The sequence below is a fragment of the Balaenoptera acutorostrata genome, chromosome 11, assembly GCF_949987535.1.
Source record: "Balaenoptera acutorostrata chromosome 11, mBalAcu1.1, whole genome shotgun sequence".
Lineage (NCBI taxonomy): Eukaryota > Metazoa > Chordata > Mammalia > Artiodactyla > Balaenopteridae > Balaenoptera > Balaenoptera acutorostrata.
In genome coordinates this window covers 5,007,023-5,034,784 of record NC_080074.1, presented here as the reverse complement: position 1 = coordinate 5,034,784, position 27,762 = coordinate 5,007,023, and the positions used below count along the sequence as shown (strand labels likewise).

At 62.1% G+C, this 27,762-nt stretch overlaps 1 protein-coding gene across 3 annotated transcripts; it reads left to right on the top strand.

The window, feature by feature from the left end:
* Window positions 1–416: 416 nt before the first annotated feature.
* On the top strand, window positions 417–26,412 carry PRR5 (proline rich 5). 3 transcript variants are annotated; one of them, XM_057557463.1, is made up of 8 exons: window positions 417–810; window positions 10,615–10,695; window positions 13,221–13,269; window positions 14,762–14,819; window positions 19,572–19,663; window positions 20,084–20,224; window positions 23,754–23,889; window positions 25,458–26,411. In XM_057557463.1, exons 1-8 carry the CDS (start codon window positions 677–679, stop codon window positions 25,931–25,933), a joined length of 1,167 nt encoding a protein of 388 aa, XP_057413446.1. In that variant the 5' UTR covers window positions 417–676; the 3' UTR covers window positions 25,934–26,411. The 3 variants fall into 3 exon arrangements, with proteins under 3 accessions (XP_057413446.1, XP_057413447.1, XP_057413448.1); XM_057557464.1 differs by lacking the exon at window positions 20,084–20,224 and having other exon boundaries at window positions 19,572–19,708; window positions 25,458–26,412; XM_057557465.1 differs by lacking the exon at window positions 20,084–20,224.
* The last annotated feature ends 1,350 nt before the right edge of the window (window positions 26,413–27,762 follow it).

Below are 27,762 nucleotides of genomic sequence, written 5' to 3'. Positions count from 1 at the left end.
AAGATAACCACTGCACTAGGGGTCTGGGAGGGGGCACGAAGCTGAGCACCGTGTGGGTGTGGCCGCAGGAGCCGGCGCTGGGTGGGTGCTTGGGGTTGGATTGTGCGGTCGTCCCGTGCTGGTTTCCTGTGGGCACTAGTGGCCCTTGGAAGGACAGAGGGGGCCAGAGTGCGACCCCAGGAGGGCGGACTCAGGTTGCCTGGGGAGGGGGGGGCGAGTGGGATGCGGCGGCTGAGGCCGCGGAGGCCGCGGCCCCGCCCCCAGCTCGTGGCCCCGCCCAGCTTGGTCCCGCCTCTGCGCACGCCCTCTTTCTTGAGGCCCCGCCTCGGCCCCGCCCCTCTCCTGCTCCGCCCCCGGGACCGCCCATGCTCCGCCTCCGGCCCTGAACCCCGCCCCCGGGCCTCTTTAGCGCCGAGTCCGCGCTACCGCCAGCGCTCTGGGAGTTCCACGCTGCGGCCGCTCCGAGCAATGATTAACCTGGCGGGGCGGCCGGCGCGGGGCCCGGGGCGGAGGCGTGGGGCCGGGGCGGGACCCTGGAGGGCCGCTCGGCTTCCTGCTTTTGCCCAAGTCTCCTCGTAGAGGGCGCCGCAACGGCCGGGGCCCGCGGCGCGGCGCGGCGTGGCGCAGGGCGAGGTGCCGGGCGCGCGTGGGCGCGGAGCCTGTCGCCGGGGTCACCATGAGGACTCTCCGCAGGTTGAAGTTCATGAGTTCGCCCAGCCTCAGTGACCTGGGCAAGAGAGAGCCGGCCGCCGCCGCGGACGAGCGGGGCACGCAGCAGCGCCGGGCTTGCGCCAACGCCACCTGGAACAGGTAAGGCCGCGCCCTCCCGGCCGGCCCGCGGGCCGCTGGCCCCGGGTCCCAGAGCCAGGGGAGGGGGAGCCCTGGAGCAGGTCCGCGGGCAAGGGCCAGCCCCCAGCGAGGAACTGTGATGGGGGCAGCGCGGCACTTTACAGTTTGTAGAGAACTTGCTCCGCCGGAGTTGTGCGGACGGGGAGGGAAGTTTAGTGCAACGTGTTTCTAGAACGGAGGGACGAGACCGCGGACCCGGGGCTGGTCCCAACGCGCCCAGCTGGTGGGTGGTGGGGTGGGCCTGGATCCCGCGAGCCCGCCTCCGCCGCCCTCCCCCCGGGGTCTTCCCACGTCTTCGCTCCAGTGCTCATGGCAACCTGGGAGGTAAATAGAGCAGGAAGTATTTATCCCATTTCGCAGATGAGCCTCGCGGGCGCAGTCGGTGGGTTGCCGCTGCGCTTCCTGTTCTGCGTTTAGGTCCCTTTGGTCGGCGGTGGGCGGGTGGCTTTCCCTTGAGCGGCCCCCTGCCCTCCCAGCTGTCAGCAGGGGTGCAGCAGCTGCCCGGCATTCTTTAGATGACCCTCCCCCCGCGGGCCTTTCCCAGACAAGCAGGGGCGTGGGAAGTCCCACCACCTCCTCCCACTTTGTTTGAAGAGCAAGGCTGGGATCCGGAAAAGAGACGATTTATTTAGTGGGATTTCCCCACCGTGTTTGCTCATGAGTCCTTTTCAAAAATAGATATTTCCACCAAAAGGAAAATGGGAGGGCAGGAGAAGAGAGTGGGGCAGGCTATCCAGGGGGCTGTGGATGCTGCCGCCATCACCACACACACCTGGCAGTGAAACCCCGCCAGATGCTTCACCGTCAGCGGTCTTGGCCACCAGAAAGCCAGCTGTCAATGTGGACACTCATTTATTCTGTTCATCAGTCGTTTCATGAGCGTCATGGTGGGCACAGGGCTGCCAGCCTGAGACCCTCCTCTGTGCACTAGGCAGGACGCGGTCGTCCAGTCACGTGCTTGCCTTCTATCCCCTACCAAGTTGCGAATTGCTTGAGTGCTGGGACGAGCCTGCCTCAGTTTCCCTATCGGTCAGCGGGCATGCACATTCCTTCTTACAGGACTGGTGTGGGGACAGAGAAGGAAGGACTCTCGTTGGGTAATCTCATCAGCCCAATGACTGCACACTGTCTTAGGAGGCGTTTCCTCCTCTTGCGGAGAGAGAAGCAGTCTCCCTCCTCGTTTCCCTGCTGTGGTTTAGCGCAAGGAGCCAAACACACTTAGCTCAAATCCCAGCTCTGCCTCTTCCCTGCTGCGTGGCCTTGAGCAAGCTGTTCAGCCTCCCTGGTCCTTAATTTCCTTTTCCATAAAATGGGCCATTGTAGGGATTAAATGTGAAGATCTGTATTAAAGTCCTCAGCACGTGCCTGGCACGTAGTAGGGCCTCCGTAACTCATATTTCAAGCTCAAACTCATGCTGGGGACAAACTCATGTCAGGGAGGGCTTGTAGGGACAGGGTTTGGGGGGCCCCTCAGGCGTCTGCTGGTTCCTGAGCTTTCTCCAGCATCAGCTTTCTCCTGCTGTGGTCGGCCCTGCTGGGGGGTCTCCAGGCAGAGGTGGGGAACCCTGGGGTAGGCTCGGAGTCTTCTGGAGCTCAGGGAGGTACCTGTAGGGAGAGGCCACCTGGGTCCCCCCCCGCCCCCCCACTGCTTCTCACTTAAAGGAACTTTCAAACTTCAGTGCTATTCTGCGCCTTGGCCGGGCAGACCGCAGGGGAGCGGCCCGGCCCACAGCCGGCATCTCTAAGGCTCCGAGCCGCCCAGCCGTTGGACCCACGTCAGCTCCGCCTGCCGTGCCGCACTCCTGTGTGCCGGGCCCCTTCATGGCCCTTGGTGCACTTTGTAGCCCAGGGAGGGAGTTATGACTACCACCCCCCATATAGAGGTGCAGAGGGGGACGCAGAGAGGACCAGGAAGCCTGCCCGTGTGGACGCCGCAGAGCAGAGCCACTGCTCTCCTGGGCAGAGGGGGCCCTGAGCCAGGGAGGGGCAGTGCCTTCCCCGCCAGCGTTCCGCAGGTACGGTGGGGAGGTCGGGGCCTCTTCTGGTCGCTGCCCAGCCCCGATCCTTGCAGTGGTCCCCGCCAGGGCCCCCCAGGACACAGCCTCGGGGGGCGGGGCAGTGCCGGTCCTGCCCTGCTAGGTTGTAGACTCCTTATGTTTAGTCCAAGATGAACCCCCTTTTTCCATGTGACCACGTTAGTTTCCCAGGGCAACCGTAACAAATTGCCACAAACTTGGTGGCTTAAAACAACAGACATTCATTCTCTCACAGTTCTGGAGGCCAGAAGTCCAAAATCAAGGTGTCGCCAGGGCCTCGCTCCCTCTGGAGGCTCCAGGGAAGGCTCCTTCCTGCCTCTTCCAGCTCCCAGTGGCTCCTCGGCCTGTGGCTGCATCACTCCGTTCTCTGCTTCTCCCTTCATCTGGCCGCCTTCTCTGTGTCCAAACCTCCCTCCCCTTTCTCTTAGAAAGTCATTGGGCCACCTAATGTAGGGCCCACCCTAAATCCAGGATGATTTCGTCTCAAGATTCTTAACTAATTGCATCTGCAAAGACCCTGTTTCCACATAAGCTCTGGGGTAGCAGGTGGACATGAATTTCTAGGGGACACTATTCAACCCACTACAGTGGACCCTGGGTCCATCCCCTAAATTCCTTGTGCCTCTGTTTCCTCATCTGGACATGGGGCAAAATACATAGCTTGCTCCTGTGATAGTGGAATCCGTGCACTCACCTAGCCATTCATTCATTCATTCGTTCATTCATTCACTCTCCGGCACTGGTCCGAGCAGGTGGAGTTCAGCGCTGGGAAGAGGATAAACCGGGGGAGCGCGGGTGCTGACCACACACAGCGGGGGCCCAGGCTCCCTTCTCCTGCGGGTGCGCAGGGCAGGTTTGAGTGCTGGGTGCCAGGCTGCCGGCCGGCTGGGCCACGCTCACAAACCGGAAACTAGAACAGAATCGTCAGAAGCTGTTTCCTAAGCCCCTGCTGCTGCTTTACGGGGCGGGTTTGTCCCCTGTGCCCGGCCCCGTGCCGGCACTGCAGAGAGGAGGACGCAGGGGTGACTTAGAAGGCTCACCTGTCACTCCCACCTGGAGCCCCTGATCCCCTCCCTCCCGAAGGGCCCGGGCATGGCATGCTGTGTCCCTGTCTGTCCCTGTGTTGGCCCCAGTTAGCTCCTCGCCGGGTGTGCACCCCACGCAAGGCCTCCAGCTGCACGAAGGTCATGTTCTTGAGCTGAGGGGCCAGCTGGGGGGCGGGCAGGAGTGCCCTGTACTTGCGTTTGGGCCAGAGGGTGTAGACCATTATGGAGCCCTACTCCTTGCCAGGCCTGGATCTGCCCGAATGCCTGAGGCTTGGCGAGCCTGGCGCCCACCCGCCTTCTGGCTGTGAGAGCAGAGGCCCCGCGCAGGTGGAGCGCGCGCCCTCTTGTTCCCACGGGACGACCTCCGAGGCTGGGCTGATGGTCCTTAGCATCCGGATAGAGAAACTGAGGCCAGAGAAGGAGAGGGACTTGACCAAGAGCCCCTGCTCACGTTGAGTCTGAACCCTGGCCTGACTTGAAGCCGCTGCCCAGGGACACGTGTAAGCTGGTGTCTGCTAGGGCCGGGCGAGGCGGGGGTGGTGGTGAGAGCCCGAGGTGCAGCCCTCCCTCCTCGTCTGCCCATCCCTGGTCCTGGACGGGGCCACTGCTGGCCTAAGCCCCACAGGGCGTCCTGCACCTAGATCTCCTCCGGGGCCGTGATTGCTCTATCCCCTGGACGCGGTGCCCACCGACCCCGACCCGTGCCGGGCCCTGTCCCAACCCCAGGCGTGGAAGAGCTGCTTTCATCCCTGCACCGGCCTTCGAGGTGGGACTTGCTACCTCCATCTTGCAGATAAGGGTCTTGAGGTTCAGAGGTACGGGGACTGCCCAGGTCTAAGTCCAGAGCCTCTGCCGCCACCTCACGGGGTCTCAGGGCCCGGGGGGGGTTGGCTGAAGCCCTCAGGGTGACCAGTTGGTTGGGAGTTGGGGGTGGAGGCCGGTGGGGGGCCAGTGCTTTGCTTCCCGGCCAACCTTCACCAACAACTTGCTCTGAGTCGGGCCTGGTTCCTGAGCCCCCTGCCCCTCTGAGGCGGTCTGGGTGTGGCCAGCAGAGTCACGGCCCTCAAAGATGTCTGGGAATCTGTGAATACGTTCCCTTACACGGCAAGAGGGACTTTTCAGATGTGATTAAGGAAATGATCTTCGGATGGGGAGGTGGTCCAGGTGGGCCCGGTGTCACCACAAGGGTGCTAATGGGAGGGAGGCCCAGGGGTCAGAGTTCAAGAAGGAGACGTGAGGATGGGAACAGAGAGGTTGAAGGCACTGCACTGCTGGCTGTAAGGATGGAGGGAGGAGTCCTGACCAAGCTGGAAAAGACCAGGAAACGGACTCTCCCCTGGAGCCTTGAAGGAGCCGCACCTTGATTCTAGCCCTGTGACACTGACAGAGCTTCCGGCTTCAGAGCTGTAAAAAGCCAACTTTTGGCTGCTTTGCAGCCACTGTGTGTGGTCTTTGGTTACAGCAGCCAGAGGACACTCGTATGCTGGGCTTCCCTCCCTCCCCGCCCTGCGCCCTGGGCCCTCACTTCTCCTGCCCAGCAGTCGGGGCTCAGGGCCATCCGCGCTCCACCTCCCGACCCCCAGCCCAGCATCCAGAACCTGGCCTCCAGCTGGACGGGGGGGACCGTGCAGCCAGGCAGCCATGGGGGCGGCGTGGACACCCCGCTGTCCCCCTGCAGCCTGTCGGGACGGGGGGCTCAGCGCAGTCAGGCGTCTGCCTCCCTGGGCAGGTGGGGCTCTGGAGGAAGGCTCTGAGTTCTTGCCTGGAGCCCAGAGGGGAGCAGGGGTGGGAGTGGGGCTCCTCCTGGTCAGCCAGGAGCCCGGGAGGGAATTAGGGGGGGGTGTGAGCCAGGGCCACGGGACCGAAAGTAGGGTGAGCATGATGCCGGTTTGCTGAGGAGCAGGGGAACGGGCCCGCAGGCCTGAGAGTGGTACCCTCAGGTACCCGCATCTGCCAGAGGGTCACCTTGAGGCCCGGCAGGGGATCGGATTGGGTTCCGAGTCGCCTGCCTCCCCTGTGCCTTCACCTGGGCGTGAAGAGGAGGCCCGTGGATGCTTCCCCCCAGGGCAACCGGAGCAGAGCGAAGCAGGCCTTCATGTCTCAGGGCTGGCCGTGGCCCCCTGGGATAATGATGAGGGTGTGGGAGGCCCCGGGCCCGAGTTGCACTTCTCTCTGGGGGGATAAGTCACATGAGGGCCTCTCCTCTGCCCACCCCACCTCCTCTCTCTCCGGCGGCTCACAGCAGGGCTTTGTTATTGACCCAAGGGTTGATCACCCTTGGATGGACAGGGCAGAGCGGGGACTAGAGCCTGGGCTCTCTCGGGTGGGAGCCCAGGTGGGCACTGTGGGGACCCGGTGGAGCCCAGCACCTCCGCCCACCCTCGTCCACCCCCGCCCACAGGCCAGGTCCTGAGAAAGAGCCAGGCCTCGACCCCAGGGGGAGGGGCTCGAGGAAGTGCCAGCCCCTCTCGGGGTCCGGGTCGGCCTTCTGGGGACACCGAGTAGTTAAGAGGGTGAGGAGGGGCACCTGGCGGAGGCCTGCCCTCCTCTCTGATTTCTGAGGCTCCAGAGGCAGCTCCAGAGCAGGGTAGGGCCTGAGAAAGGGCAGAGCTCCACCTCTAGGCCTCTCCGCCTCTCCGGGGCTTCCTGGAGGTGTGTTGTCTGACCCCCCAGAGGCCAGGCTTTGGGGTCCCCCACGCACTCACTCTCTGCCGGACCTTCCTGTGTGGGCAGATGGGCAACACTGAGACTGGTGACGGTGGGCCAGGGACCCGCCCCGCTGGGGTCCCACCTGCTCGCAGCGCCACACCGGCCCCAGCCGAGCCAGGGCGGCCACAGGCGGGTCCCCCAGGGGCCTCACAATCAGCCCTTCCTCGCCAAGCCGGACCACGGGGCCCCCGGCCAGCCCTGGTGGCAGCAGGCCTCGGCACCGTCCTGGGTGCCCTGGGTCCCCACTAAGGGTCCTGGGCATCTCCCCTCACCCCATGCTCAGGTGACAGATGCTGAGACTTGTCGCTGCCCTCCTGTCTCCCTACATGGGGCGGAGGGACAGGCCCGGAGAGAGGAGGTGATGGGTCAGCTGCCGCTTGGGCCTCACCCAGAGGGGCCCCGGGCCGCCTGCCGTTTCCAGGGGGCCCGCTGCCAGTGCCCCCGGCTGGGCCTCGGTGTGGGAGGCCCCCGGGCCGGAGTTTCACTTCTGTTTGGGGGGATAAGTCACATGAGGGCCTCTCCTCTCCCCACCCCTCCTCCTCTCTGTCGGGCGGCTCACAGCAGGGCTTTGTTATTGACCCAACTTGGACTTTGGAAAGAAGGTGGAACCTCGGCTGCAGAGAAACGGGAAGGAGCGGGGCCTTGCCTGTCCACCAACCCCAGGTTGGGCAGCTGTGTGGGGTGGGAGGACTGTGGGCCCCGGGCTCCCTTCTGGTCCTGCCAGGCATCAAGCTGTGTGACTCTGGGCCGTCCCCTGGCTTCTCTGAGCCTCAGTGTTTCCTTCTGCAGCCTGGGCTGTCACAGTCCCCACCTCATGGTGTGGTTAGAAGGAGATGCAGAAAGCCCGGGGCAAAAAAAAAAAATAAAATAAAAATAAAAAAAATAAAAAATAAGAAAGCCCGGGGCAGATGGTTGAGCCGTGCTGGCTGCTTCCGGGGGCACATATCCTGTCCCCCGCCCCCCGCAGTCACTGCTGATGATACCACGGCACACGTAACCCCACAGGGGCTGTGATTACGAGTCCCATCGTACGGAGGGGGAAGCTGAGGCACTCACGGGCCGGTCTCCAGAGGCGGGCAGCAGGGAAGCCCGGAGCTGGGATTCGACCCCAGGCCCGCACCTGAACGAGCCTCGGGGCTGGAGGTGGGAAGGGCAGGATCAGGGTCCACCAGGGTGGAGGCTGGGCTGCACGGGGGTGTGGATGGGAGAGCTCAAGGGTGACCCTAGGGCTGGCCGGGGCGCCGCTCAGATACACTAGGGTGGTGCAAGACCCGGGCTGGGGGGAGCGGGGCCTAAGTGGTAAACCAAATAGACCTCCCCTCTCCCAAAAGAAGCCGGGATCAAATGCTCTCTGCACACAGTTGCGAGGGGGCAGGGACCTGACCTCACGGTGAGCCTCAGGGAGAGGGAACAGCAAGGACGAAGGCCCCGAGGCAGGAGGGGGCCAGTGCTGCTCAGACCCAGGGGCGGGGGCAGTTCAGGTGACACAGATGGCGATGGACCTCTGAGGGCCTCGGGGAAAGACTCGTCCAAAGAGCCTGTCTTCCCATCCAAAACTGTGGGTTAAGGTGCCTCTGGGCGGGGGACCAGAGTGGGCTGCGCTCCCTCCGGAAGCTTTACTGGAGGAGGAGGGAGGAGGGACTTGGAAAGGCTGGTGAGAAGAGCAGGGCCAGGCCTGGCAGGCTGATGAGGGTCCCCCACGCTGTCCCCTCGGCCTGATGGAGGCCTGGTCCCCAGGGAGGACTTGGCAAGGCCCCTCTGAGCCTCAGGAGGGGCCGGGCCCACGGGGCCATGCTCAGGATGCCCCATTTACCAGCTCCCAGGCTCCTGCGGGTTTGGGAGGGCCTGACCTCTGCCCCCAGCAGCCCCCAGGCTGGGCGCGAGTCCCCATCTGTTAGGATTTCAGGGTGGCAGCCATTAGACTTCCCGTCAGACTTTTTTCCTTTTTTCAGTCTGTAAATGGGGAACAGCCTTACTGTGACTGTTCCGCTGAGCCCACCAGGCACTTCTGACAGAGCTGAGCTCAGTCCCGGCCGCGACCACACACCAAGGCTCGGCGCTGGCCGGGCTTTCATCCTGACGGCAACCTGGGGGCGGCAACCTGGGGGCGGGCACATTCGTGGCCCGCATTTCACAGGCAGGAAACAGAAGTTAGAGGGCGTGTGTGCCTGGACATGCAAATAACCAACATTTCAACACCAGGTGCCTGGGTAGTCAGGCATCGTCGGGTCAGGTGACAAGGCCTCTGGCCTGGCCGGGTCGGGACCAGCTGAGGACCCCTGGGGCACGTCCCTGCACTGCTCCGAGCTGCCTTCACCCACCTGGGATGCGGGGCCCTGACCCTGCCCTGCCCCCTCCAGGGTGCGGAGCTGGAAGCCCTGCCCACACCTGGCTCCGTGGGGAGAGGGGGCAGCTGTTGTGTGAGCTCTGTGGCCTCCCAGAACTTGGTCCCTCTGAGCCTCAGTTTCCTCATCTGCAAAGTGGGTGGCCAGTCCACGTTGCTGGGAAGGGTGGAGCTGGTGAGAGCAGACGGGGGCAGCAGGAGCTTGGTGGCCCCCGCCTCCTCCATGATGTGAACGGCAGCACGTGTCCGGCTGTCCCTGTACACCAGGAATCACACAGCTCGTCTGCGGTGGTGGGTTCAGAGCAGCAACCCAGTCCTGAGCGGAGGGCGGTGGAGCTGCCCAGACCTGGTTCTCACCCTTGGGAGCTCATGGCTGGTGGTGAGGGCTAACATGAAAGTAAATCGGCAGAGTGCCGGGACCTGAGTCTGCACGGGGAAGGGAGGCGGTCAGGAGGGCTTCTGGAGGCAGTGGCCTCTGAGCCAGAGCTCCACTATGAATAGCTGCTTGCCTAGTAGATAGCATAAGGCCCCCCCAGGTGGGAAGGGCAGCGGGTACAAAGACCCTGAGGTGTGGTTCCCCTGGCAGCTCCAGTACTCTGTGACCAGTGGGTGCCCAAGAATGCGGGGAGGGACCATTCCAGACGAGCCTTGAATGCCACATTCAGGCCTTGGGCTGTGTCTGCAGGGCCCAGGGCAGGGGGCAGTGAGTGCAGTGAGGAGGTACCTATACGATCAGAGGTCAGGCGAGCACGGAGGAGAGAGAAGGGTGCAGCAGAGATCTAGGGGATAGAGACTGGTGGGGCTTCAGGATCTATTGGATCTGGAGGGCCAGGGAGAGTCAGGATGAATTTCACCAGATGACTACCAGGCTGCCCCTTTGAGCCAGGTGAGAGCACACAGCCATAAAGGGCACAGGGCCTGTGCGCCGAGATTTAGGATAGCAGTGGCAACCAGTCAATCAAACGAATCACGGATAAACATGTAGGTGCACACTGACAAGTGTTGTAAATGCTGTGACCTCCTGTGACCTGAAGGAAGGATCCACGTAGACGGGAGTGGGGGGTGAGGGTGGGGACCAAGCAGAAGAAAGGACACGTGCAAAGGCCCTGTGGTGAGGGCAGCTTCCCCAGTGGGGCCAGGTGCAGATAACACAGGTACCCAGTTCAGTGAGGCAGGCGCCAGCTCACAGGCACCTGGAAGCACAGGGTGAGAAAGCCAGTTGGACTTGGTTATGTTTGGGGGTGCGAGAGACCATCAGAGGGTGTCCCCTAGTTTCTGGCCTGGGGGCAGAGGGTTCAAGAACATGGGAAGGGAGACAGAGTGTGTGGAAGGTAACCCAGGACAGCCTGGAGAGGTCACCAGCCCGGTGACAGGCCTGGGGCTCCAGGGAGGCTGGGGCTGGGAGCACAGGGTCTGGCGCTCAGGATGGGAATTGAGGCTCTGGGGCTGATGGGGTCCGATGGGGCGGCCGGTCCCTGTGCTCCAGGCCTGCCTTCGAAGCGAAAGGACTGGCGCCCTGCTTCTGACCGGGCCCCTTCTGTTCCTCGAGGAGAGCAGGAGGGGCTCCGTGGGAGGAGGGGAGGGGTCTTGGGGCCTCTGGGGCAACGCTCCTCTTCCCTCCCCCACGCAGCATCCACAACGGGGTGATCGCCGTCTTCCAGCGCAAGGGGCTGCCCGACCAGGAGCTTTTCAGCCTCAACGAGGGCGTCCGGTGAGTGGTCGTTTGTCCCATCCGGGCCTGGGTCTGTAAGTGGTGGGAGGGCTGTGCCAGGTGGGAGGCCCGCCGACCCCGCGCTGGTCCACCGGCCTCAGGTTCCGCCTTTAGAGCCCAGGTGGGCGGTGACCACCACGTGGACCTTGACCCCAGGCCCTGACCCGTGGCCTTCACCCCCACCCTCCTGAAGACTCCTTTTCAGGGGAAACAGGGAGGGACTGGGACGGTGGCTCAAGATAATGCCCACGTGCCCGGCTGGTGTTAAGCATCACAAAGCGTATTTATTCCGTTAAAGAGGAAGGACTGGGACTTCCCTGGTGGGGCAGTGGTTGAGAATCTGCCTGCCAACGCAGGGGACATGGGTTTGAGCCCTGGCCCGGGAACATCCCACAAGCCGCGGAGCAACTAAGCCCGTGCGCCACAACTACTGAGCCTGTGTTCTAGAGCCTGCAAGCCACAACTGCTGAGCCCAAGTGCCACAACTACTGAAGCCCACGTGCCTAGAGCCCGTGCTCCTCAACAAGAGAAGCCACCGCAACGAGAAGCCCGCGCACCACAACGAAGAGTGGCCCCTGCTCCCCACAACTAGAGAAAGCCGTGCGCAGCAACGAAGACCCAACGCAGCCAAAAATAAATAAAGTTAAAAAAAAAAAAAAAAAAAGAGGAAGGACCCACCTGCCTAATGATGGGAGTGTTGTTCCCAGAAAAGCAATCACAGCCCCGCTGAGTACCCCTCATTTCCTGTGAATAGCTGAGAACTGAGCGCTTGTGAAGGCGCCCAGGATGGACCAGCTTCGAGGGAATCTGCGAAGCCGAGGCATTAGTCCTGCATTTTAGTGGAGGAGGCTGAAGCTGAGAGAGGTCGGGAGACTTGCCCGGGGTCACAGCCGCCGCAAGGAGGCACTTCCTGCTTGTGTGCCCGTTCCCTCACGCCCTGGCCTGTGCCACCCCGTCCCTACAGCAAAAGAATATCTGGGAAAAATAGGCAGCAAACCTCCTCATCAGCTTGGGGCAGGAGTAGAGGGGTAATAGGGGCAGGGTCCCCCCCACTCCGACCCTAAATGGCTAAAATGGCCCTTACAGACAGATAACCTGAGGCCCAGGGAGGGAAAGGGGCTGCCTGAGGTCACAGCAGGGCCTTGTTGCCTCTCCCAGGCCTGATGTGTGTGACCGTTCCAGGGGGTCCTGCTTTTTTCGGGCTCATGTGGCCACTCAGGGGTGGGACCCCAGGAGCCCCATTTTCCTAATATGCCTCTGCATCCCTCGGCTTTGCCCAGCCATGGGAAGGGCAGGGGATGGTGCAGAGTAACAGGACTCTGATGTCTGGCCATCGTTCTTGTTTTCTGCCATTTTATATACGTGTGTGTGTGAGTGTGTGTGTGTGTGTAGTTTCGTGTATTCACAAAGTTGTGCAACTGTCTTTAATTCCAGGGCTTTTTCATCACCCCAAAAGGAAACCCCATATTTATAGACAGGTAGTCCCCATTCCCCTCTCCCCCCAGCGCCAGGCTAACACCAGATAGATATAGATTTTTTTTTTTAAGATAGTTTATCCTTTTACGATGTACAGTTCAGTGGTTTTTAGTACATTCACAAGCTTGTATAACTATAACTATTTAATTCCAGAACATTTTTATCACCCACCCCAAAAAAAGCCTGTACCCCTTACCTTGTCACTCCCTGTTACCCGCCCGCGCCCGCCCCCCACCGCCCCAGCAGCCTCTGGCCAATACCGATCAACTTTGTCTCCGTGGATTTGCCTGTTCTGGACATTTCATATAAATGGAGTCGTACTACATACGTGTGGGCTTTTGCATCTGGCTTCTTTCACTCAGCGTAATGGTCCTCCATACTCGGGGGTCATCCAGGCTGGGGCAGGTATCAGCGCTTCATTTCTTTTTATGGCCAGATAATATCCCATTGTGTGAACAACACCACTGTGTTTATCCAGTCACCTGTTGATGGACATTCGGGTGGCTTCTGCCTTTTGGCTGTTGCGAGCAGTGCCGCTGGGAGCCTCTGTGTAGGAGACCTTGTGTGGACCTGCGTTTTCACTGCTCTCGGGTCTGCACCTGGCGGCGGAATTACTGGGTCATGTATCGGCTCTACCTTTAATCTTCTGAGGAACCGCCCAGCTGTTGTGCCCAGAGACTGCACCATTTTACATTCCCACTAGCCGTGTGTGAGGGTTCAGTTTCCCCACCTTCTCACCAACACTTGTTACTGCCCGGCTTTTTTTTTTTTCCTGCCTGGGGTTTCGATTCTCACGGCACCAGTGGAGGAAGAGTGCCATCTCGGGGTTTGGGTTTGTGTTCCCCTGGTTACTAATGATGGTGCCTCTTCCCACGCGCTTATTGGCCATTTGTGTATCTTTGGAGGAACATCTAGTGACGTCCTCACGTCACGGGGCTAAGGGGGTTGGTCCCCCGCTGCAGGCGGCCCCCAGCCCGGCCCCCAGCCCTCGCTGGCACCGTGGGCTCTCTGACTCCTGCCCTCCCTCTGCTCTGCACTCCCGCCCACAGGCAGCTGCTGAAGACGGAGCTGGGGTCCTTCTTCACGGAGTACCTGCAGGTGGGTGCTGTTTGCTCTCCTGAGGGGTTGCTTCCTGAGCTGGCCGGGGGGAGGGGCCGCCGGCTCCCGGTGGGTACGTGGAGCTCCGGGTTCAAGGTCTCCGCCTGGCCACGACTCAGTTTCCCCCGTCCAGCCAGTGTGGCTCGTTGGGTAGGTACTACGATGGGATGCAGGTGAGTACTGACCGCTCTGCCTGGCACGTGGCGCGGCTCGAGGTCAGTTTTGTGATGAGTTGTCCGCCTCCTCCTGGAGCATGAGTGTGGGTCCCCAGAGCCCGCGGGCGGGTCATCTACAAACCCCAGGGCCCTGAGCCGCGTGGCGATGACGTTAGCGTGGCACTGGTGTCGCCGGGGCTGAGCTGCCCCAGGCGCTGCGGCCACAGGCCTGCACGGTGGATGAGCACGTGGCACCCTGGGGCTCGGGGCGGGGAGAGGACCCCCGAGGTCGCACAGGCAGGAAGGCCGAGGTGCTGCAGGTGGGGGCATCCTCACGCAGGCTCGGAGCGGGGCGCCCAGCCTCCTGGGAGAGGGTGAGGTGAGGACCAGCCTGCGGCCCCTCCCATCCTATGGGTTTAAGGTTGTTTTTTTTTTTAATAGCTTTATTGAGTTGTAATTCACCTACCATACTGCACACCCACTGAAAGTGTGCAATTCAGTGGTATTTAGTGTATTCACAGAGTTGGGCAACCCGTCACCGCTAATTCCAGGGCTTTTTCATCACCCCAAAAGGAAACCGCATGTTTATAGATAGGTAGTCCCCATTCCCCTCTCCCCCAGCCCTAGGTCACCACTAGTCTATTTTCTGTCTCTCTGGATTTACCTGTGTGGACATTTCACGTCAGTGGGATCTCACAGCGCATCGCCTTTGGCGTCTGGCTTCTCTCACTGAGCACAGAGTTTTCGAGGTTCATCCATGTTGTGCCTGTATCAGGACCTCATCCCTTTTTACGGCCAAATAATATTCCACTGCGTGGCGAGACCACGTCTTGCTTATCCATCTGTCCGTCTGTGGTCCCCGGGTTGTTTCCACTCTCTGGCTGCTATGACTGCTGCTGAGACCACGTGGTGTCACTCAGCTGCGCCCAGGGTGAGAGTGCAGGGGGGCTGCCGTTTGAGCCTCATGGCAGTGGGTGATGGCAGCACTCGAGCCAGGTCTTTGGTCCCGGGGCCCCTCTTGCCTGAAAGTCCCTCCTTCCTCGTGGGATGCGGGGGCAGCTGCCTGCCCGCCCGCTCAGCCTGGAGCAGGAGGCCCAGGCCTGGCCTGTCTCTTGGGGGTGGTGAGGGTGGGGTCCCTGCACCACCTCCTAGCTGGGGCAGCCTGGTTGGGTCAGTTGCCCGCGTGCGCCCGGGGAGCTGAGGTTCCAGCTCTGTGACAACTGGACTGGGACGTCGGTGAGTCCTTCCCCCTCTGGGCCTCGGCTGCCTGTTGGTGGAGCCTTGGGGGCCCTGGGTACCCCCGGGGCGGTGACAGCATCTCCACGTGTGCCTTGCAGAACCAGCTGCTGACAAAAGGCATGGTGATCCTGCGAGACAAGATCCGCTTCTACGAAGGTGAGTCTGGTGGCCCACTGCCAGGACCAGGTGCCAGGCCATGCTGCTTGTGGGTGTGGCCGCTGGGAACTGTGGCCTCACCTGGGCTCCACCTGGGGCTCTGGGTGGGTGGTGTGGCCCTTCTGGTCGAGAGAGCCCAGAGGGGCAGAAGCAATGCCTTGAGGGCAGCAGGGCTGAGATCTGACCCCGGGAGGGGACCCTGCTGGGAAGAGCATCTGCCCCACTTCTTGCTGGGGCCCAGGAAGGCTGAGGGATGTCTGGGAGCAGCCCCCTGCTTCACCTCACTGACTGTGAGGCCTTCTGGCCCCCGTGAACCCCATCCCAGCAGCCTGGGAGAACCCCCATCAGGATCTTTGAGGACCAGAGGGGAACTGGTCTAGACCCGGGGGAAGAGGTAGAGCTGGAAGCTGCCGCCTGGAGGACCAGCTGATGTGGGCTCCCTGCCAGGGTTTGGGGCCCAGGCTTGGTGCGGGGCCGTCTGGGCAAGTGTTCTCTTTTAATGCTCATACCCACCCTGTGAGGCCTTTGGGTCACTGTACCCATTTCACAGCTGGGGGACAACGCAGCGATGGCCCTCAACTTGTCCATAGCCACGGTGCGTGTAAGGGGTGGAGGTGGGATTCAAACACAGGGCATCCTGACTCCAGAGTGCACCCCCTTTGCCCTTCTAGGGGCAGGCCCACAAGTCACAGCTGGCCTCGCTGCCCAGCTCGGGCCTCAGCAAGGAGAGGGAGGGTCCTGGCTGGCCGCTGTCTCCTTCTGCCAGGCCCAGAGCCCTGGCAGGGTGTGCCCGGTCCCGGAACCCTTGGGCTCCCTGTGTCCATGGGCTGGGGGTGACAAGTACTGTGTGTACACCTCCTGGCAGGAGTGAGTTGGTGTAGAGAGAAATCAAGTTATGGGGGGAACCCAGCTCAAACCAACACATCTTGCTACGGGCCCGCTGTGTGTCAGGCCCCGTGCAGGCCACGACCCTCCCTCTGTGTGCCAGGCACCAGCCCCCGCACGTCCTCACCCTGTGCTGGGCTTGTCCCGAGAGTTTCCATTGCCTGACTCCTAGATCACCCAACAACCCTGTGAAGAAGTTTCCATTGTTGTAGCCACTGAACACTTGGGGAAACCGAGGCACAGAGGGGCTGAGTCACTCGCCCGAGCCGCACAGCCCTACCTGGCAGCCCGGCTCCCGGGCCTGCACTCCTCTCTGCTGCTCCAGGTTCCTCCTCGAGTTCTCAATGACCCCGGAAAGCACGGGTCTTAGCCCATTTCACAGAGGCAGAGACCGAGGCCTGGGCTGCTCAGCATAACTCAGAGCCACGTGTCCTGTGTTCCTCCTGCACCGCCTCTGCGTGCGTCGGGTGGAAGCAGCCAAGGCAGGAGCCTGAGAAGGGCTGTGAGAACCACAGGCGTGGGGGCAGGAGGCACAGGCCGTTGGGGGTCTGAGCAGGCTTCCTGGAGGGGGCAGCACCAAGCCAGCAGGAGGATTTGCTGGCGGAGATGCCCTCGCACGCCCCTCTCCTGACTCAGCACATTCCGGCAGTGCCTGCCCTCCCACCAGCTCCGGCCCAGGGGAGCTGGGACCTTTGGAGAAGAGGTGCTTTGTGTGGCTTGGTGTGGAGTCCTGCCCGCAGTGGCCGTGTCCGCCAGGCCACCCAGGAGGGAGCACCGACCCCATCCAACCGCCCCTGGCCTCAGGGACAGGCACAGAGCCCCAGGCTGGGGGCCAGAGGGCCCGGCCTCCAGTTCCCATCCGGCTACAGACTGTCATTTCCCTCTGTCCCCACTTTAGCACAGGGAGTTAGACGGGCTCCACCCATGTGCTCACTACAGGTCAGGCCCCAGGTAGCCTTTGGGCACCTGAGATGGACCTAGGCCCTGCCTGGCGGGGGCTCACAGCCCAGCTGGGGACACAGACATGGACCAGACAGAGTCCACTGTGATGAATGTCAAAGTGAAGGGAAGCCCTGGGGAAGGAAGGGCTAGTTCCACCTTGGCAGTCAGGGAGGGCTGCGTGGAAGCGGCGGCCTTTGAGTCAGGCCTCGAAACATGTCTTCGGGAGGACATCTGCCCCCCCTTCAACCAATGCAGTGGGGACAGTGGCTGACATCACACTCCGAGGGGCTGCCTTGGGAGCCTCCCCCTTCTGCCTTCTACCGGGTCCCAGGGAGAGCTCTTCCTTAAGACTGCTCCCTGCAGCCAGCCATGTCCTCAGCCTGTGTCTCTGCTGGAGGTGGTGGGTAGCCCCACGAGGGGCAGCCCAGGACCTTGCCACCTGCCCCCCTCCAGCCTCCAGCAAGGCCTTGAACCCGAGCACAGTGATTCCTGGAAGTGGGAGGCCTGAAGGGGCCTGGAGGTGGAGGCCTCCCTCCCTGGGGCCACATTCAAGGTGGTGGTTCGGTGGGCTCGGCTGCAGTGGGGTTAGCTTCTCAGCAGCCAGACGCTCTGGGACTCTGAGGGGGAGCCCGGGGTTTCTGCAGGCTCCGGGCTCTGGGCTCTGCCTGTCCTGCAGGAATGCCAGCCTGTTAAGGTCAGGCCACCAAACTGCACTGCGACCGCCCTCACACGCTCGCCTCTGAGCCTGGCCACCCTCCTCCAAGCCCCTACTGTGGCCTTTCCAACTGCCCTGTGGTCACCACTGAGATCTGAGCTGAGATCAGCCTGGTGCATTCCTGTCTCCAGGGCCTGCACAGTCGGACTGAAGAAAGGAAGACAGACAGGCTGACCCACACCCCATCCTGGGAGAACCAGCTCAAGGGCACGGCTGCTGGGTGGCCTGGGTCCTGCTGAGCGTCAGCGCGGCCTCAGACCATGCGGGCCCGCTAGTCAGCGCCAGGCTAACAGCTGAGCACTTGCTACGGGGCAGCTTTTGGCCTTTGAGTGTGGACACGTTGATCACGCCCATTTTACTGAGGACCACACTGAGGCTCGGGCTGAGGGACTCCCTGGGGCCCCAGGGTGGGGCTTCGACGCCGTGTGCTTGACTCACCCCTGCCGACCCTGGCGCCCCCAGACCGCAGTTCCCTGGCAACAGAGAGCCTGGCCAGGGGACAGAGCCGAGCTTCCTAGCCCCTTGGCGTGTGGCTCTGGCGGGGCCCGGACTGTACGACATCCCCTTTCCGCCCCGTGGGCTGGAGAGCAGCCTGCGCTCCGCAGACGCCGCCTGGCCCGCGCCCAGAGCCGCCCCACGGCCGCCCAGGGAACTGAGCCGCCTTTCTTCTCGCCGGTGACGGCGGGGACCTCAAGGGACCTTTGTATGCAGGCAGAGCTCCTTGGGTGGGGGGCACGCACCGTCCTGGGTTCCATAGAGCCCGGCGTGGGGTGTGGGCCCCCGGTCGGACCAGGAGCTGGCCGCCGGGCAGGGTGCTCCAGTGCCAGCAGACGGGCTGCATGGAAAGGTGGACCCGCCCTCTCCACGGTCACCCCCACCAGGCTCCCCTCCCAGAGCCCGGCACCTAGAGACCCGGGGGCTTTATGGGGGGAGGGGGGCGGGGGGCTCAGAGCCCAGGAAAAGTGAGCACAAGAGGCAAAGGCCCTTGACCGACCTCCTGGTTCCCATGGAAACCTTGAGGAGTTGGGCATGGGCGGTGCGCTCTGGGAGGCTGGCCAGCCCGTGACCCTGGCCCCTCCACTCCTGGAGATGCCCACCGCCACGGCCATGTTTCTCCAGCCAGCTGCTAGTCTGGCTTCCAGGTGGGGTCCCGCCAAGGAGCAGAGGCCTCGGCGACATGTCCCGGAGGCCTGCTTATCCTGACCCAGCAGCCTTTCATCCCAGCTCTCCGCTCCTTCCAGGCACAGGGGCTGAGGGTTCAGCACTTGGCGTTTCCTGGGGGAGCCCAGAGCCGGCTTGGGGGCACCTCAGCTGTCCCCACCCCCAGGGTCTGTCCACCTTGTGACTGGGGCTGCTGCTTCCCCAGAGCCGGCAGAAAGGCCCACAGAGCTTGTCCAAATGCCTGCTTTCCACACGTGTGCTTCCATGGTTCATGTGCCAAGGGTGTCCACCAGGCAAAACGGTCCACCTGAATTAGCTTGGATATCACCTCCTCCAGGAAGCTCTCCCTGCGTGACCCCCTCGTACCTGGGACAGCAGCTGCTGTTGGATGCGGTTTCCCTGGCTCCCCAGATCCCACCCCAGGCAGCCTGGGTGGTGGGGACCCAGGCCCTTGAGGGAGAGACCCGCACCTCTCCGAGGCCCAGGCACTTCATCTGCCCGGTGGGGGTCACTCCTCCCTCGCCAGGGTGGCTGTTCACTGTCCTGCTGCCCTGTCACGTGGTGGGACTGGGGCAGTTTGGGGCTCAGCTGGGTCCCCAGTGCCAGGCCTGGCACAGCGTAGCTGCTGCGTGAATGTCTGTCGGGTGGACAGAGGGACAGACCGATGGGTGGGCGGAAGGAGGGGAGGGCGAATGAGACAAGGGGGTGAGTGGAGTGCCTGTCGGGCCGTGCCTGTAGGGCTCATGTGCAGAGGAAACGCGCCCACCGGCACCTCTCTGCCCCAGGCGCTGCTTCATCTCCTTTCCTCCTGTCAGCTCTGAGGGGTTCGCCCTGCTACAGCCCCGTTGTATTAGTGGGGCAGCTGAGGCTCAGGGGGGTGAAGCTGGGGGTCTGGGCCCATCGCCCCGGCAGGTGGGGGGGGGCCTCCAGGGCCCGGCCCTCAGCTCCCGCATCCTCCTGCTGCCAGGAGAGGTGACTCGCGACCTGGGAAGGCGGGAAGCGTCTGCCAGCGCCCGTTGGGGTAATGGTGACGGTCCCTGTGCCCACAGGACAGAAGCTGCTGGATTCGCTGGCAGAGACCTGGGACTTCTTCTTCAGCGACGTGCTGCCCACGCTGCAGGCCGTCTTCTATCCGGTGCAGGTGAGCGGCTCCTGGGCCGCAGGGAGAGCCCATCCCAGCCTGGAGGTGGGCACACCTCTGCCCTTGTTGCCCCGTGCGGGCCGTCTGCGCCTGCGCTCGCCCCCGACCTCCCAGAGCCTGCTCCCCATCCCCAAGGTGGGCCTAAGGACGGCTCCATGCTCAGAGCCTTGGGAATCCCTGAGCAGCACACAGTAGGCCGTGCCCGGCGTGCAGTAGGGGCTCTGTGCGTGACAGTCACCCTTCCCTTGCCTGAGCGAGCCGCGTGGGACCCTCTCCCCGCAGAGCGAGGGTCATCTGGGGAGGAGGACAGGGTGGAAGGGGGCCTGGGGGTCAGTGGTCCATCCCTGTATCTGGCCCCAGAACTGGTGGGGGCAGGGGAGCAAGGGTCTCACGTGATAGCGGCGGCCCCCACGTCTGCAGGGCAAGGAGCCGTCGGTGCGCCAGCTGGCTCTGCTGCACTTCCGGAACATCATCACCCTCAGTGTGAAGCTGGAGGACGCGCTGGCCCGGGCCCACGCCCGCGTGCCCCCCGCCGTCGTGCAGATGCTGCTGGTGCTGCAGGTGGGCGGGGCCCGTGGGGGCTGCGCTCAGCCTGGTGCCGGGCACAGGCAGCGTGTCTCAGGCCAGGCTCCCCCGGAGACAGAGCCTGAGATGTGGATGTGGGGCCACGTGACTTCTCAACGGTGGGGGAGGGCGGGGAGAGGGACTCTCAGGAGAAACCTGGGAGGGAGAAGGAAGCAGCGGGGGCTGAGAAGGAGCTGGACGAAGGTGTGGGTTCATTCACAAGAAGGCCGGCCCGGGAGCCCACAGGGAGCTCAGGAGTGTGGACGGAGTGTCCCTCGAGGGCAGCGGGGCCAGGCCTTTACTCCCCCATCGGTCAGTCACTGGGGTTGGGGGCCACCTCCTCCCACTGCCCACAGCAGTTCCAGACATTTCTGATGGACCTTTCTGCAAACTGCTGCACCCCAAGCCCTGTGACGGGCACAGCACTCTACAGTTTGCCAGCCTATCTCACTGTCACAGCACCAGGATGGGCACCATCAACCACCCCATTTTACAGGTGGGGAAGTAGAGTCCTCGCTTGCCTGGAGCTATGATGGCCGGGAGCCTGGCCTTCCCTGAGGCTGACAGGATCCAAACCCTGTTCATTGTCCTGAACCCACCCATGCACGTGGAACTCCTTCTAAATTTATGTCTGTGAGGTTGGTCCTGGGGCCCAGGGCAGCTGGTTGAAGATTCCAGAGCAAAGAAGGGGCTGATGAACGTGGACGTTAGAAGGGTCGAGGGGCTACACTCGGTGGGAGCCGGTGGTCATCCTGGCGGCCACGCAGGGCAGCAACTGGAGGGACATTGCATCCCTCGGCCTATTTCCTCATCTGTGTGATGGAGTAAGACCACCTACCTGGCAGGGCAGGTCCAAGGATAATGAGGAGAAGTGGACACAAAGTCCTCCATGGTGCACTTCCTCTTGGGGGCAGGAAGTGATGAGGCTGGGATTTCAAGCCAAGGAATAAGGTCTCATATTGATCCCATGAACAGCCCCTGGGTGGCGGCCAGGCCGGGGTGGTGCTGCCCCCTGGTGGTCGCTGTGCCTCATGCAGCTTCTGGGCTTGGCCCCATTTTCCCCCAGAGTCCCCTTCTGCCCCTCCTGGGTGCGATCCCTACCCCCAACCTCAACCCTTTGCTCTCGCCTTGGCCTCCACTTTGAATGGCCTTGTCCCAGCCCTGCGGTGAACTTGTCCCCACTGTTTTCAAGTCCCAGATGGACCTGAGGTCACAGCTACTGGTCAGCATATCTGTTGAGGGCCTACTGTGTGCTCCGTGCTTCACCTGCAGAATCACAGTTCCTTCTCACCGGGGTCCCAGAAGCTGAGTAGCAGCCCTGCATCTGAGCGTACACAAATAATGCAGCCCCGGGGCCCCCATTTCCTCACTGTGCGATGGGGAGCAGAGACCAGACATCAGAAACAAATTCTGGGAATGAAGGGACATGAAGTTTGTGAAACGCCCGGCACAGCTCAGCAGTTACGTCACGCTCATCCACGGCACTGTTGCTGGGGGCGGGGACGCCTCCTTCAGGTTCATCTGGATTACTTCCAGGGGCACCCCCTCCTTGTCCAAACACAGCTGGATCCATGGAGTCTGTAGTGATGTCCCCTCTTTCATTTCTCATATTAGTCATTTGGGTCTTCTCTTGTTCTTAGTTGGTCTGGCTAGAGGCTTGTGGATTTTATTGATCTTTTCAAAGCTTTTGGTTTTATTGATTTTCTCCATCCATTTTTCTGTTTTCAATTCCGTTGATTTCTGCTGATTCTTTTTTTTTTTCTTCTGCTTAGTTTGGACTTAATTTGCTCTTTGTCTAGTTTCCAAATGTGGAAGCTTAGATGACTGATTGTAGACTTTTTATATTCTAATGTATCCATTCAGTGCTGTAAATTTCCCTCTAAGCACTGCTTCGATGCATCCCGATAATTTGGACGTTACGTTTTCATTTTCATTTAATTCAGAATATTTAAAAATTCTTCTTTGACCCCTGTGTCATTTAGAAGTGAGTTGTTGAATCTCCATGTGTTTGGGGGTTTTCAGTTACCATTGTGTTATGGATTCCTGGTTTAATTTCTTTGTGGTCTGAGAGCAGACATTGTACGATTTCTGTTCTTTTAAATGTGTTGAGGTGTGTTTTATGGCCCAGAATGTGGTCTGTCTTGGAGAATGTCCCATGTGAGCTTGAGAAGAATATGGATTCTGCCATTGGACAAGTTGTCTATAGATGTCAATTATATCCAGTTGGTTGATGGTGTTGTTGAGTTCATCTGTGTCCTTCCTGATTTTCTGCCTGCTGGATTTATTTCTGAGAGGGGTGTTGAAGTCTCCAACTAGGAGAATGGATTTCTCAGTCTCTCCTCACAGCCCCATCACTTTTTGCCTCCGTAGTTTCCTGCTCTGTGTTAGGTGCGTACACATTAGGGATTGTTATGTCACCTCGGAGAATTGACCTCTTTATCATTAGGTAATGACCTTCCTTATCCCTGATAAATTTCTTTGGTCTGAAGTCTGTCCTGTCTGAAACTGACATGGCTACTCCCGCTGTGATCTGTGTTATCATGATCTGTGATCCGTGTTATCACGTATAATCCTGCACTCGCTTACTTCTCGTCTGTGTGTGTCTTTAATAGTTTAAGTGGGTTTCTTGTAGGCAGCACAGAGTTGGGTTCTCGCTGTCTTGAACTGTCATCTAACGTTAACCTGGGTGTATCTTGTTTCTTAACTGCTGGCAGCCCCTTGAGGATGATTCATTCGTTCAGAGACATCAGTCATTCAGCAAGCACTCACTAGAAACCTGCTGTGTGCCCGGCCCTCTGCCGGGGGTGCTGGGGACCCAGAGCTTGCCCCCTGGTCAGCTCACAGCTGAGTGGGCAAGACCACGGCTGTCCCGTGGGCAGCCTCATTTTCCAGGCTTTGGCTCCAGTGAAATGGGAGGAGGTGGAAAACCCTTCAAAGCTCTGAATGAGGGGAGGCGTTGGGAGGAGCTGGACGGTACCTGGCAGGGGAAGCAGTGTGGGAGGGGGAGGGGCGGCTCCATCAGATGGACGGGCCTTGAGCGCCCAGCTTGGATACGGACCCGGACCTGGGCCTGGCCCAGGGGGCAGCCTTCCCCGCCTACAGTGCTCCATGGGGCGAGGGAGTGAGGGTGCGGGTCCAGGTGAATGAGCTTGGCCCCCCAGGACTGCCCAGAGCCTCTGGGAAGCCAGCTCACGGAAAGGGACACACCACTGTCCCGAGGGGGAGGTGCAGGGTGCCCAGGCTAATTTGGCCACAGACCCCTTTCCCGCAGGCAGCGTGGTCTCCCAGCCACGCCGGCTCCTGTGTGCAGCGGGCAGCCATGAGGGCGTTAAAGCAGGAGGGTGGCTCAGAGGCCCCAACCCGAGAGACGGCTGGGAAGGGAGGGTGCGAGGCCACTGCCATGGGGGCCAGGACCCCGGGGGAGGGGGAGGGCGCTGTTCGTGGTGGCCTTTGAGCTAAGCACGGCTGGGCTAGGGAGGCGGGGAACAGGCCGACCGGCGGACCCCCGCACCCATCCCTCTTGCAGGGGGTGCACGAGTCCCGGGGAGTGACCAAGGACTACCTGCGCCTGGAGACGCTGATCCAGAAGGTGGTGTCGCCCTACCTGGGCACCTACGGCCTCTACTCCAGCGAGGGTGCCTTCACACACTCCTGCATCCTGGGTAGGGGTCGCCTGGGCGTGGGTGGGAGCGGGGGACCCCTGGCCCTGTGCACCTCTGCCCGGGCGGGGGCCCAGGCCTCCCAGGGGAGTCGCGCAGAACCAGATGTGCAGCCACGGCAAACCTGTCCTGAGCATCCACCGGCCGTGCTGTGTGCGGGGCCCTGGGCAAAGGGGGTGGGTCACGTGGGGGCCCTCCTCCAAGGGCTGACGTCACAAGTGGTGCTGCGGTGACTCCCCTGAGAGCCCGGCAGAGGCCCCCGCATCCCCCATGGAGGTCACATCCGAGCTCAATCCTGAAAGTCAGGAGTTGGCGAGGGAGAGGACCCAGCACGTGCAAAGGCCCGGAGCCCGAGAAGTCCTGGCTTATTTGGGGACTCACGGGGGGTGTGGAGGGGTTGTGAGGTGGCCATGGCTGGTCGTCCCCGGGCTGCCTGGCCCCGTCGGTTCGTTCAGCACTGTAAACTGAGCACCTACTGTGCGCCAGCCCCTGTTCTTGGTCCTGAGGGTTCAGCAGAGACCAAGCCCCACCCTCATGAGCTCTTGACCACCAGGGGAGGCAGACCGATGAGTAAACCATCCCCAGATGAGTGCCCAAGGGGACCAGTGCCCAGGTGGCATGAGGGCCATGGGCGGGGGGCTCAGGGAAGGCCAGACTGGGAGCTGAAGGATGGAGGATCCAGGCCTGGGAAGAAACGCATGAAGAGAACCAAGGGGCAGCGGTACGAGGGCTCATCAGGAGTATCCCCTCCCTCGTCCAGAGGGCCCGCCCACCTGCACATATAAAGCCTGCCCAGCTAGCACGTCCCAGCTCAGGCGGGGCTCCAGCAGCTGGAGGAACTTTGTGGTCTGTGTGGCCCTGGACACCGAGACTCCTGCCAGGCGGAGAGGAAGCCTGTCTCCCGTGGTCCAGGGTGGGCCCTGGCTCATCCCTCTCAGCCCTGCCACCTGGTGGTCAACCCTCTGGAACTGCAGGGTCCTGAGTGGGAGCCTGAGACCTGCCCCTATATCCGTCCTCTCCCACCCCCGGGTCACCCCCCACACTCGGAATAAACCCCAGCCCTGACCTCACGTGCTGCCCTATCCAGGCACTTGCCACTGCCTGACCTGTGGCCCACCCAGAGGGGTTTCTAGTCCCACACCCACACAGTAGGGCTCCAGCTCTGAGGACAGGGGCTGTGTCTGCTTAAGAAAGTGCTGGCACGTAGCAAGTGCTTGGGTTTGTTGACTTTCCGCAGGTGAGGAAACTGAGGCACATGCACAGGTCACTGGCGAGGTGCATGTTTGAACCCAGGCGGTTGACTTGAGGCCCCCCGCCCCCATTCCAGGCTGAGAGGCCGGACCGAGGAGAGAAGGAGGTCACATAGGGATGGACCTAGTGTCAGCTGGGGTGGAAACCCCGACCCTTCCAGGCTGCCCCAGCAGGAGCTACACCAGTCAGGCTTTTCCCTGTAGCGGTCCCTTCATGCAGAGCTGAGCACGTAGTAGGTGCTTGCAGTGGGTGTTCCCTAGCATCTGGCCAGCCCCACCCTGGCCCCATGCCTGATGCCCTGTCTGTCTGTCTGTCTGCAGAGAAGCACTTCCTGCGCCGCTCCCGATCGGGGGACATCCTGGCCAAGAACCCGGTGGTGCGGTCCAAGAGCTACAACACGCCGCTGCTGAACCCCGTGGCGGAGCACGAGGCCGAGGGCACGGTGGCCGGCGGCACAGGCATCCGCAGGCACTCGGTCTCCGAGATGACGTCCTGCCCCGAGCCCCAGGGCTTTGCTGACACACCCGGCCAGGACCCTGCTGGGACCTTCAGACCTTCCCCGGCGCCCCCCTCGGGGCCCTGCCCCAGCAGACTGTACCCCCCGGCGCAGCCCCCTGAGCCTGGCCCAGGTCCGGCCCGCAGCTCCCCGGCCTCCTCCAGCCCCGAGAACCTGGTGGACCAGATCCTGGAGTCGGTCGACTCGGATTCGGAAGGGATCTTCATTGACTTTGGCCGGGGCGGTGGCCGTGGCACTTCTGAGTCTGAGGGGGCAGGGGGCCGGCAGAGCGTCGTGTGACCCAGGCCTTGTGTTTTTACTGCCTGTGCGGTGCGTGAGTGCGAGAGTTTTCTACTCTGTCCCGTCCAGTCCCCTGTCGGCCTCCGCCACTGTGGCATTCCTGAGTCTTTGTGGAAAAGACCGTCGCCGCCCGAGACCCCGGCGCCTTTGTTCTGGGGCGTCAGGGGCTCAGCAGGAGCAGGGCAGCCTCCTGTGCGGGGAGCAGGCCCGGCCGTTCCCTGCGCCCCAGCCTGCTCTGCCCTCCAGTGTCCGCACCATGGAGACTGTGAGCCCCTCAGCTCGGCCAGGCCCCCAGAGTGACCCCCAGGGTCAGTGGCAGAACTGCCTCCCCGCCCCCCGCTCGCCTCGGGCCACAGCGTGACCTCCTGTGTGCACTTCTGTCCCAGACCCTCCACGCAGCCTGTCCTCGCTCGGCCTGGGGTGGCCGTGGGCGGGGAGCGGGTGGAATAAAGCTTGTCTGCCCAGCTCTGGAGCTGTGTCTGTGACGCCAGGCCCCGAGGACGTTCCTCCAGGGTCCTCACCCTCGGGCTGCACCCGGCTTCACCGGGGTCTCCCCTTCCCGCTCCCAGAGGGCGCAGGTTCCCAGGGCCGGCTCTGGGCCTCTGGAGGGGGTCTTCCGGGCTGGCTGGGGAGACCCCTGACCCCGTTCCCAGGGCTCCCCTCTCGTGGAGTTAATTTTTTGTTGTAGGTGGGGAGGGGGTGCCCTATGAGCAGATAACAGGACAGACCCAGGGCGGGTGAGCCGGTGATTGGGGGTTGCTGGGAGTCGGGTGGTCGGGGAAGGGAGGTGGGCGCCTGGTGAGAAGCGTCAGCCCACGGCAGTCTGCAGGGGGAGCCCCCTGGGGGGACAGGTTTCTCCTGTCTAGTGGGAAAAGCGAGCCAGCAGCCCCTGCTCCTGCCTAGGGTGGGGTGCACAGGGGATGGCAGGGTAGGAGCGAAGCTTCGTGGGCTGATCTGGGGACGTACTGACCGCACGGGGCCCCGTGGCTGCTCAGCACCGGGAAGGTGCCCAGGGGCAGTGGCCGAGAGCGGAAGTGAGCCAGCCTCAGCGGAACCAGGCTTGGGGGATGGGGCCCGAAGCCTGTCCCTGGTCTGAGGACCAACGAGAATGTGGCCACTCAGCTCTGCTGATGGGGCTGAGATCCCTGAACCGCCCCGCTTGGCTCCTAGCTCCCTTATGGAACCCGGGATAGGCCTGGGACCGGCTGAGCCTGGGGCGGGGTGGGGAGCATTATGGGCAGGGTCCCCTCGGGACGGAAGGACCAGGCAAAGGATGGGGGTTGTAGCAGGGGGCTGTCTGCCTGGGCTTTGTCCCCCACCCCAGGCACTGGGCCCTGTCCTGCCCTCACCTCCCGAGTGTCGGGGGCTCTATCGTGGAGGTCTGAGCGCTGCCACCTCATGGGCTGCTGGACCTGCTCTGATCCCTGGGGACTCTGCTGGCACCTGCTGGCACGGCCCCACGCCCAGGCATGACCTTTGTCTGTGGGGGGCCCTGAGCTCTTTGACCAATCCCCCCACCCCAGGCGGAAGCAGAGCCCCAGACACGGGCCAGCCGTGCCTTCCCAGCAGTGAGGAGACAGAACCCAGGGGGTGGGTGCTGAGCCTGGGTCCCGCGGCAGCTCCAGACACCCAGGCGGGGCCTCCAGCTGGGGCTGCCCCCGCTCCCCCCATAAAGGGGTAGCCCATCGAGGTGGGCTTTGAGTGTGTCCATGTGTTGAACCCACTCTTGTTCGAAAAATGTTTGAGGTACTCTACATCAAAACACCTTGCTATAAATTGGTAAATTATAAATGAAAAATCAGGACCAGGGAACACATAAATTCGGATAG